The 12,630-nt window shown below is 23.6% G+C and overlaps 1 protein-coding gene across 6 annotated transcripts in view; it reads right to left on the bottom strand.

The window, feature by feature from the left end:
* The window catches only part of LOC111621039 (LIM domain-binding protein 2-like), a 95,539-nt gene that overhangs the window by 40,016 nt on the left and 42,893 nt on the right, over positions 1-12,630 (bottom strand). For 4 of the 6 annotated variants that reach the window (XM_023363084.1, XM_023363087.1, XM_023363086.1 and 1 more), the window contains exons 3-9: positions 6,124-6,199; positions 4,217-4,319; positions 3,968-4,140; positions 2,976-3,044; positions 2,454-2,556; positions 2,205-2,377; positions 1,235-1,303 (exon numbers count right to left, since the gene is read on the bottom strand). In XM_023363084.1, the coding sequence (XP_023218852.1) occupies positions 1,235-1,303; positions 2,205-2,377; positions 2,454-2,556; positions 2,976-3,044; positions 3,968-4,140; positions 4,217-4,319; positions 6,124-6,199 (766 nt within the window). The remainder of the gene's footprint in view (positions 1-1,234; positions 1,304-2,204; positions 2,378-2,453; positions 2,557-2,975; positions 3,045-3,967; positions 4,141-4,216; positions 4,320-6,123; positions 6,200-12,630) is intronic. The other 2 variants (XM_023363088.1, XM_023363089.1) reach the window with 1 other exon arrangement.

Below are 12,630 nucleotides of genomic sequence, written 5' to 3'. Positions count from 1 at the left end.
AAAAACTAAGTAAATTTAGATTTTTTACTTAAAAAGTAATTAAAGCTGCACATATTTCACTATCACAAAAAAATTTGCTTCTAATATTACTTATTTAAAAAAACAAAACAAAATAGGAAAAACTTACATTTTCTTTTAAAAAATTTATAGAAAATCAAAATATATAATATTTTTTCTCATCATTTATTCAAAATATATAATATCTAAATCTTACCTTAATTATGCAATATATATAAACAGCTTAAACAGAAAAATATCAAAACTGAACTAAAATTCATTTTTTTCTCTTGATACCAAAAATAACTTTAAATCAATACTGTATCAAAAATTATATATTATATTAAAATTAAGTAACGATAATAAATATATAATAATACTTTCTTTTTCTTATGAAATATAAATTATTTAACTGCACTAGATAAGAAAAATATATTAACATTACAAAAAATGGAAATAAATAACAAATAGGCTTACTACAAAAATAGTAATATTTAATAAATATGAAGAAAAAAACAGGGCTATTCACTATTTAATTTTTAAACTAATTGTTGTCCATTCAAGGTTCTAAACTGCCAGTAAACAATTCAAAAATTCATAGTATTATTTTAGTAACACATAAATTGCTTATATAAATATGGAATTAAATTTTATTACAAAGTGAACAAGATGAATAGTAACAAATTAAATTATCTAGATTATTAAACTATCATAATTAAATACTTTATTCATAGAATAAATATTATGTTTTTTTTATAAATGTTATTTATAAGGAAAATCAGTTAACACAGCAAATAATTGAGAATGATTTGTCAGATTAACATCATGATTGATAAATAATGTAAATAAGATTAAAACTGCTGAAAATAAATACATTTCTTGATTCAATCTTTAATATTTTGTTTTTACCATTATTGATCATCATAATAACAATAATTTAGCCATTTTCTCCCTAAATTAATAAATATAATTAAGAAAATAAATCATAGTTAAACTAAATATTTTGTCACATTATGTTTGAAAATAAAAAGTATTATGAATGCTTTATAGTGGTAGTTTAATAAAATAATGATAAATTATTTTGCTATTTAAATCAATTAATAATGATGATAATGATGACAATTATTTAAAACTTTTTCAAAATTAGTACATGTAAATATTTGTCTGTAAAAAAGTTTTTGTGTTAAAAAATAAAAATATAGATTAATTATCTGTATGTAATAATATAAAGGCTTACCACAACAGCACTGTCTTTAACAAATTGTTCTTTTAGTGGATCACTTGGATAGGGACCACCAAGTATTCCCTATGAATGGAATTAACTTTTTTAAAATATTAAACAACATTAATAATTAAGTTCTACATTTTAATAAATATAAAATTTTCAAAATAATGTAGGCTAATTAATGTTCTTAAGAGAATTTTTTTTATTAAATAATAAAAAATAATCAATATATTCCAAGATATGATATTATGTTCTAATTTTAACTGAACTTTTTAGAGAGAAAATTCAAACTAAACAAGAAAATTTGAAAATTTAGTTTTAATTAACTAATGATAAATAGTTTTAAAATTAATTAATTAAGATAATATAAGATAACATAGTTAATATTTGTAAATTATTAATTTAATTAAATAAAAAAATTACATATTATAAAAAATTTATCTTTATAATCTTATACAAAAGTAAGTAAAAGGAAGGAAAAGATGAAAAGAGTAGGAAACTTTGTTAACACATGTAGCCATGAAGTTAACTTTCTGTCAAAATAATCAATGAGCAACGGCCTTTCAATCCCAACCAAATTCTTTTCTCCAAAAACACAAGACAGCGTTGCCATGGAGACAGAATCAATACTGCCTCCTCACCATGGTAACCCAATCAATTATAGCTCCACGTTAAAGCGTGGCATGATGGGTTAGAAAAGAGCGAATACAGAATCTAAGGAAGTTTAAGATATAATATGTTCACCTTTAACAAACAAAGACTTGCTTGAAATTATTTTAAATATTTTTTTACATTATTAATAAATAAATAAATAAATATAATAATTTATCATTTTTTAACAAATATTCAAATTAATTGATTTAAAATAAAAAAAATCACATCTCAAACTTTTCACTTGTTTTTTAAAAATTATTTTAAAGTATCCGAAAACTACAAAAATTATTTATAATACATTTCAACATAATTTATTGAAATAAAATACCTTATTATAAAGTGGTTTTCCATGTGAAGTAATCATTGTACATTGATCACAATCTAATGTAATAGTTGTATTATGAAATGATTCTTTAGGATGCTTTAGATTAAATGAGAGATCAGTAACACCACCTTCAAATATACTTCTAAAATAACGTGGAATGAGAGTCCTACCAATTGCTGTTGAATAGTGATAAATAAATTTTATTATTTAGAATTAAAATTTAAATTGAATACATATATAAAATTTATTTACTATATCTTTTAGGTCCATCTTCTAAACAGAATGTTAAAGTAAGAGTAGCATCATCTTCAAAAAATTCTGTTGCAAAAGCATCCCACCACAGACTATCACTATCCTAAAATTATTAAATATTTACTTTTGTTTTTAATTTTAATTGATAAAATTAACAAGTTAATAATTAAGTTATAAATTTTTATTTTTATCCAGTATATGGTTGTATACTGTTACATCATTGTTATACATAAGAAATTTTAAGTTTGAAAAAAAATGTTATTAAATTATATTTTTATATCAAAATAATAAAGTAAAAGTTAATCTATATTAAAACATTAGAATAAATTCTATTATTAACCCATGTCTAAATGAAAAGAGTTAAATATTTACCACTTTAAAAATTAAAAAATATTTTTTTTAAAGATAATGATGAATATTTACAGAGTTAATAATAATTAAAATANTGTCTGTAAAAAAGTTTTTGTGTTAAAAAATAAAAATATAGATTAATTATCTGTATGTAATAATATAAAGGCTTACCACAACAGCACTGTCTTTAACAAATTGTTCTTTTAGTGGATCACTTGGATAGGGACCACCAAGTATTCCCTATGAATGGAATTAACTTTTTTAAAATATTAAACAACATTAATAATTAAGTTCTACATTTTAATAAATATAAAATTTTCAAAATAATGTAGGCTAATTAATGTTCTTAAGAGAATTTTTTTTATTAAATAATAAAAAATAATCAATATATTCCAAGATATGATATTATGTTCTAATTTTAACTGAACTTTAATTTTAACTGAACTTCTCTAAAAAGAGAGAAAATTCAAACTAAACAAGAAAATTTGAAAATTTAGTTTTAATTAACTAATGATAAATAGTTTTAAAATTAATTAATTAAGATAATATAAGATAACATAGTTAATATTTGTAAATTATTAATTTAATTAAATAAAAAAATTACATATTATAAAAAATTTATCTTTATAATCTTATACAAAAGTAAGTAAAAGGAAGGAAAAGATGAAAAGAGTAGGAAACTTTGTTAACACATGTAGCCATGAAGTTAACTTTCTGTCAAAATAATCAATGAGCAACGGCCTTTCAATCCCAACCAAATTCTTTTCTCCAAAAACACAAGACAGCGTTGCCATGGAGACAGAATCAATACTGCCTCCTCACCATGGTAACCCAATCAATTATAGCTCCACGTTAAAGCGTGGCATGATGGGTTAGAAAAGAGCGAATACAGAATCTAAGGAAGTTTAAGATATAATATGTTCACCTTTAACAAACAAAGACTTGCTTGAAATTATTTTAAATATTTTTTTACATTATTAATAAATAAATAAATAAATATAATAATTTATCATTTTTTAACAAATATTCAAATTAATTGATTTAAAATAAAAAAAATCACATCTCAAACTTTTCACTTGTTTTTTAAAAATTATTTTAAAGTATCCGAAAACTACAAAAATTATTTATAATACATTTCAACATAATTTATTGAAATAAAATACCTTATTATAAAGTGGTTTTCCATGTGAAGTAATCATTGTACATTGATCACAATCTAATGTAATAGTTGTATTATGAAATGATTCTTTAGGATGCTTTAGATTAAATGAGAGATCAGTAACACCACCTTCAAATATACTTCTAAAATAACGTGGAATGAGAGTCCTACCAATTGCTGTTGAATAGTGATAAATAAATTTTATTATTTAGAATTAAAATTTAAATTGAATACATATATAAAATTTATTTACTATATCTTTTAGGTCCATCTTCTAAACAGAATGTTAAAGTAAGAGTAGCATCATCTTCAAAAAATTCTGTTGCAAAAGCATCCCACCACAGACTATCACTATCCTAAAATTATTAAATATTTACTTTTGTTTTTAATTTTAATTGATAAAATTAACAAGTTAATAATTAAGTTATAAATTTTTATTTTTATCCAGTATATGGTTGTATACTGTTACATCATTGTTATACATAAGAAATTTTAAGTTTGAAAAAAAATGTTATTAAATTATATTTTTATATCAAAATAATAAAGTAAAAGTTAATCTAATATTAAAACATTAGAATAAATTCTATTATTAACCCATGTCTAAATGAAAAGAGTTAAATATTTACCACTTTAAAAATTAAAAAATATTTTTTTTAAAGATAATGATGAATATTTACAGAGTTAATAATAATTAAAATACTAAAATTAAAACAATATAATATATTGTTATTGAATCATTTTAATTAAATTATTATTTTCAAATTTTTAAAAACACATTAAAAAGAATAAATATCAACAATTTTTTAATTTGATTAAATTATATGTTTAAAACTTTTTCACATATTTTAAATTAACTTGTAAGATAATTATAACATTTTTAAAAACATTTACATATTCTGTCAATGTAAAAATATTTTAAGAGAGATATTATATTTAATAAGAACAACAATAACAATAATAATAATATTTATATTATTACTGTTATTGAATAATCTTGAAATTTATTTAATTATTGGAAGTAAAAGAAAATATTTAATTCAAATACGAAACTTTAATTCACTGTCCAACAATTTCTTACATTTTATCTATTTTAAATACTACTGATTTTTTTAGACAGTAACATTTCAACAGTTGCAACATCAATAATAATTAACTATTCAAAAATAAAATATTGATTAAAAGCATTTTCTGTACTGAAATTTAGATTCAAACTATTACAAAATAAAAAACAAAAATCTGTAATAATTATATAAAATTTATTAATTAATGTAAGTGATGATAAAAAAAAATAACTAAAAATTTTTCTTATGTAAAAAAACAGATTTATTTATCTCATTTTTCAGCATTTTATTATTATTTAATATTTATTAATCATCAAATTCTTAAAAATTAATGTTTTTTATATCAAAATTAAACAAAAAAATCTATATCTCATCAAATTCTTAAAAATTAATGTTTTTTACTTCAAAATTAAACAAAAAAATCTATATCTACTGGTAATATCAAAGAATGACATTTGTCAATTATAAAAGAAAGAAAATCATATATTATTTAAAATCCACAAAAACTCATTTTTAACTAAACTGTAAAAAATTATAATTCTATAAAATATTTCAAATCTTTAACAATGGACAAGGAAAAGTTTACCAAAAAATAAGATAATTTTTTGTAAAAATCACAATAAATAAATACCTTATTCTTTCGCAGCACAAATTCTAATTATATTCATTTTCGTATACAGAACTAAATTATGATAAATCTATGTAATATACCTTATAAAACTGATATAATTACATATCTTTTGTATTTTTTATCATGTTAGAACTGTACATATGGAAAAGTATAAAATAATTTTGATTATTAATATATTATTTGCCAGAAAAATGCTTATAAATAAAATATACACTTTCTAAAATTGAAATTTAAAAGGAAAATAAACAAACTGAAATTGACAAATAAGATTTTTTTTTAAAGAGAAAAATGACTAAGTATCAGTTATTTACATTGTCAATTAAAATTTTTATGGAAAGGATTGTTTTTGTAATTAGTTTAAGATGAAATTTGATAGAAAATGTTTCAATATTGCGACATTTTTTCATTAGATTTTTCGTATTTTTGTTTCAGTTAAAAGTATAAAACAGAAGTAGGTAAGAAACTTACCTCAGTTCGCTGTTGTAACCTCTTGTTCATTTCGTATATCCTATAATCAGGCTGTCCAAAATAAGGTGTGTGTCTCCTGAAATAAGATGAGAAAGGTGATGAGTAGAAAGGGTCACCAGGATGACCACCAGGAACACCCGGACCGAACATTGGCTTCATCCGATCCTTACACTTTCTTCGGACCAAACCATCTTCTCATCAACAAAAGATAAACACAAATGATCTTCTCACCGTGATAAGTACATTTCTTGTATTAAAAAACAAACTCCAGCAAAATTTAATTGAAAAAAATATAACGGCACATAAAAATAAAAAAAGCGACACGTGCTCCCCCACCGGGCAAAAAACGAAAAAATTAAATAAATAAATAAAAAAAATTAAAAAAAACACACTAAATGAATTTTTTTTCCTTTTGGAGCAAATAGTTGCAACTTTTCTTTAAAAATAATCGTTTTAGTCACTTAATAAAATAATTATTTTGACGTATATAGTATGAAAAACACAAAACTTTCGAAATCGTGTTGAACGACTACGAACGCTGCGTTTCCGTTCTTAACTGACGCCGTACAGCGCAGGCGTTTTGACGTGCGACCTTGCTTAGCAACCGTTGGAAAGAACTCATTGTCCGAAGTGGGGGTCTCGCAGAGATGGGTAAAGAAGAGAAATGGGGAACTGTACCTCTACTTTTTGACGAGGCGTATTATAGTTCTGTCGATATTTTCTTCTCTGCTATAATTTTACTTCACCAGAATTTTTCATATTATTATTAATTTTGTTTACACTTTAGCTAAGCAACATACTGTATGTTCAATGCATTATCATGTAACAAATTTTCTATGACTGATATTTATATTTTTGACTACTTGTAGGAATACAATGTGTAATTCACAATCTATAAGTCTCTGATATGTGTATACATTTACATTTCATTATGACAACTACTTTTTTAAACATAATTAATATATTAAAACACATAATTAGAATGGAGCTATATAAACACACATACAGTATATACATACACATACGTTTGTGTGGTCAATACACAAACGTACTGTACACAATATAGTATAGAAAAGAACTGTAACTTCTAATAAATAGATTTTATAAATAAACTGTATGTGTGTGTATTTATGGTTTATTCAAAATATATTGCATGAAATTTATTAAACGTTACTAAAAAAATTTATGAATATTTTTTTCCCTAATAATTTACTGAATTTACAAAGTATAAAGGTTAAAGTTCGTATGAATTTTAAAAATTTTGTATAAAATTGTTTTTATCTGTAATATACGACCATCAGTAAAGATATTAAATAAAAATGATTTAAATAACACAAATATTATTATTAACCTAATTTCCCTAACTTATTAAAAGCAATAAATAAATTTTAAAAGTAATATTATTTAATAAATGTGAATTTTCAAATAAAACAACTGATAAATTCATTTGCTTTTTTGAATGATTCAATAAAATAAGAAAATATATATACATATATAAATTCATTTAGTTTTAAAGTAAATTATTAATTGAGAATTAGTTTTAATTTGTAAAACAAATTAAAACTAAGTGTACAAGTTTAAAACATTACAAATGACTGTAGTCGCACTGTTTAAATATTGGAATCTTAAAAATCTTTCTAAAATTTTTTACAGCTGTTTCAGTTATTCTTACAAGTTAAATAACATTTATAATATGTTATTTAACTTGGATCAAATTATGATATTGAAAATAAATAGAATAAAAGCAACAACTATATAATGCTTTAAATTCCTGTGATATAATTCTTAAAGCTAAGAAAATAAGATAGCTTAATAAACTTTGATTTGCTATATGGATATGAATTCAGGAAAAAAATATAGAGACAGATAATATAGCATTGTCAACATTTAAAGATGATATATAATGGAAAATATTTACATCCCATGTAAACTATATGAGAAATGAGGACGTCAGAAATGAAATAATGAATTCAGCTGAAGATAAACCAAAATAAACAGACAACTGAAATGGATGAAGCACTTTATATTAACTGATCTGGATAAATGATTAAAAGGAAGAAAAAGGCTAAAAACTTTGAAAATATTTTAAAAAAATGGATAAAATTTACAGATGGAGAATTTTTTTAAATATATATTGATGATAATTAGATATAAAATCTTTGTTTGATTATTGATAATAATAGTTATTAAACTGAATGTTAGCTCATCAATTCCAAAGGATTATGAGTACCAGTTAAATGATTTGTTTGGTCATTACATTCTAAATCCATCTACTTAAACACAATATTTATTTTTATGCATTTTACAAAAACATTCCCTTGAATTCCAAAAGATGGTTACAGAAAGCAATGAAAATGAACTGAATCAAGTTAATTAAATCAAAATGTTCTGATTACAAAACTTGAAAAACCTGTTGTAGATTTAGTCAATAAAAAATGAACTATGAAATAAACTGTAATAGGTTTAAAAGTGCTTCTACTCAATAAATTTTGCATGGCTTCTATAATTTATCTTGACATCTTAATCTCATCAACTAATAAAATAAACTTATCTTTTTCTATTATCATATTTCAAAGTGGCAAAGAATTCTGTTAAAACCATAGCTTGTGAACCAAATATGACCCCTTAATATGGTCTCTGCTAAAGTTTATGAACTTTTAAGATTTAAATTTAAGTTATGTAAAGAACAAAATAAATTTTAAATTTGACTTTTGTTGTCTCTAACAACTCTTATTTACCTTTATGCTGGTAAGTATAATCATTCTCTCTTATACAGTATACAGTACAGTAGTTTTTTTTTCAACAGGCCCTATTAATGGCTTTTTTTTATTTCTTAAAAAACTCAATAATTTTTTTATATATCATATAATTACAAAAACAAGCAATTCCTATTTTATTTTCTTAATATTACTTGATTAATTCTCCTTTCATGATTTTATGCATAAAAGAATTTGTTTTGGTGATCTGAATATGTCAACATAGGGAGTGACCCATAAAGATAATAGAACTTTCAAATAAACAAAATTATTTTTTTTATTAAAATTACTCACTGTTTCTAATTGCTTTGTTTGTGAAGAAGTTAAAATGATTAAAAGGTATAATTTATCAAAGCACAATCTTTTGTTATTCATAATATAAGGAAAAAACTAAGATTTGCACAGTTAAGAAAATTTCATGAGGATTGAGGTGCAAAATGTTTTCTCTATATAAACTTCATTTATATGACAATCAAACTGGACATGAACTGAAATTATATTGTACGTACAAGTTTATAAAGAAATAAATAATGGTAGAAGTAGAGACATTTATTCCAAAGAAATCACAGAACAGAAAACTAATAGAATTTTGCATACAACAAAATTTGGAATCATCTGAGAAAATGACATTCAAAATTCAAGCATAATTTGTAGACATTGGAAGAATTAATTCAATATAGTCCGTTTTTATCCAAAATTTCTTTTCTTGAAATTAATATATGAAAACATCTAACAAAGATGAATACAAAGTTGAATATTCATAATCAACATTACATTACATTCAATGATAAAGATAAATTAAACAATCTGATGCTTAACTTCATGAAGATTTCAGTTTTAATCATAACTGTCTAAAATAGAAGATTTGTTTTTTTATAAGAAAACTCAATTCTAGTTCTGCTTTCTTTTGCCAATATTTAATCTACCAAGAGAAAGGCTCAATGTAGGCCCATGCACAGAATTTTTATAAGGATGTTTTAAAAAAATAATTTTATTTTCATAACCTAGTTTATTAATTTTTGGGATGCAGTTTTCAAATTATATATTCCCAAGCCTTCTATCTGTCCTTCCTTATTCTTGAGAACAGAATTACAGTGATGAAAATCAAAACCAGATATGGAATGCTTAGGCACCAGAAGCCCTGTTAACTACATACAAACTTCCAGTCTGGACTGGAAGTTTGTAGTTAATTTAAAGATTCAGCCCCATGGTATAATGACATCAAAATAAGTAACTGCTAGTTATAATAAAAAAGTGTAAAAAGTAACAGAATACAGTGGACTAAGGAGAAACTGAAGATATAAAATAAATATATTATATATAATATACTGTTTTATTAACATAGTAATATTTTTCTTATTTTGGAAACCACTAAAAAGGGTTTATAGGCAAATAAACAAATTTATTCTGTCCTTCCAATCTGATGTTCACCAGAAATCAAGAACACTTAGGAGACAATTTTAATTCACAGATCTTTTATTTAAAAATAATTGATATCTGTTTTGACCTCTTGTGAACATCAGATTGGAAGGGCAGAATGAATTTGTTTATTTGCCTAAAACAGCTTTTTAGTGGTTTCCAAAATAAGTGATTATATCCAGTGAATATTTTTGATTTTAACTTTATATTAATATTTTTCTGTTTGAACATTTACTATGGAAAGGGTTAAAACCCCAAAACCCTTGTATGCACAACCTTGATTTAAAACACACAAATGCTTATGGTGACACAGTATTTCAATATGATCAAATGTGAAGAACTGAATTATCAAAAATTTAAATCATTTTTAGTTAATATCTATACAGAATTAAGAATCTTAATTATATTATCCTAAAATACGTTGAATAAACTTAAATTTTTTAATTGTTTTGTAATGAGAGTCAGGTCTTAGTGGAGAGCAGAAAAATTGAAAAAATTCATTGATCCAAAATGGTTGCAACAGTAATTTAATCAATATGTTACAATATTTATTGAAATTTTCAAAAATGCAAGAAGTAATCAGTTGCTCATAAAGTGGTCAAATGGTTTTAGATCTGACATTTCATTTTTGAGCACTATCCTTCATGTGGTAGCATTGAGTCAGACATTAATTTGTCTACTTTTTTAGGTTTTTCCTAAAAATAATAATAATGTGTGGGATCTAAAATAATAAAAATTTGCAATTGAGTTTGATTTGTTTTAGGACAAGATTCCCTGCCAAAACATCATGTCTTAACATTTATACTTATGAGACAAATTTGAGGTCTATAAAAACTGATCACTTTTGTTAGGGAGGACTTTTATATTTAAAGATGAAACAGTTTTTGCTTTATAAAAATGACAGAAAACACGAGTTTCGCATAAATATAATTTAGGCCTAAATCTAAATCTCAATTTGACAAAAAAGAGGGATTTGAAAAAATTTCTTATATGGTCCTTATATTGTATATATTAGTAGCCTATTGATAGGCATGCAATATTCCCCTTTTTGGAAATTTGGAAATGACATTCCTAGTTACTTACTACTCTCACTTTGCACGTAAGATATTCCAAATGAAGATGAAGCTGTGATAGCACCAACTTGTAAACAGTAAAGAATGCCACTTTTCTACCATGCACTCTCAACAACTGAATACAGGAACTACTCTACTTACAAATGTTCAACTTATGAACTTTCAGACTTATGAACAATTTGACCATATGTCTAAAATTTAAATTTCGTATAGATTCCAAAGTTCTCTTGCTATTTGTGGAGTGGTGTTGAAGTCAGTCTTTCACCAGTAATAAATAATAAATAATAAATGTTTAATAAATAATTAATGTGGATTTATTTCTATTGCATATTGTCAATTTTTGTTTTCATGCAAATTCTGATGTTCCATTGCCACTAGTGAGGTGGTGTTAAAGTTGGTAACATTGGAGTAATGGCATTTTTTGCTATTGTTAGCAATTTTTATAAACTTTTATGATTATTGCTTCAAAAATATGTACAAAATGTAATAGTAAATCTAACAGTGGAGATAAATGCAAGAAGTATAGTTCTATTACGACAGAAACCCAACCTGACATTGTAAAATTAAGTGCATTAGATAGTGCATTTGAAACACCCACTACTAAGAGAAGTGAGCAGGTAAAGAAGCATAATGTATTCTATTAAATACATTGAAGGATCAAACACTAACAATAAGTGATTATTCTGTATACAAATGTACAGTACTTTCTAGGTTAGTTTTCAACTTACAATAAAACTTCAGGAACATAATCTGTTCATAAGTAGGGGAACACCTGTATTTGTTTCTTATTATAGAATTCAACAAATTTCAAGAAGTTAAAAGTTGTGAATTTAAATTTGATTATCAAAGATAATCAAATTCATTCATAATGAATTCATTATGAATACCAGTGTGTAATCCTGTTTACAGTCAAGCTAAAGGATGTTGAATAATAAAATTATTCACTTCATCTAAATCAAAATTTCAATAACTGTTTGTATTAAATCATATTGCATAATTATTCTGAATGAGCTGATAAGTTATTGCTTGCTTGCTTCTTGATACTACATTATATCAGAATCAATCTACTACAAAGATATGTTAAGAGGATAATAGAGTATTCATCAGTACATACAAAATTTGTAAAAATTTACAAAATTTTTATATAATTTATGTTATTTATAGTGTTACCACCCGTCCGGTTTTCACCCGGACAGTCCGGGAATCAACTCACTGTCCAGGTGAACTACTAATTTTGTCTGGGAATATCATGCGCAACC

Source organism: Centruroides sculpturatus, unplaced genomic scaffold (genome assembly GCF_000671375.1).
Source record: "Centruroides sculpturatus isolate CEXI.00-Female unplaced genomic scaffold, Cexi_2.0 scaffold324, whole genome shotgun sequence".
Taxonomy (NCBI): domain Eukaryota; kingdom Metazoa; phylum Arthropoda; class Arachnida; order Scorpiones; family Buthidae; genus Centruroides; species Centruroides sculpturatus.
Note: the sequence above shows the minus strand (reverse complement) of the source record. Positions and strands in the feature narration are given on the sequence as shown.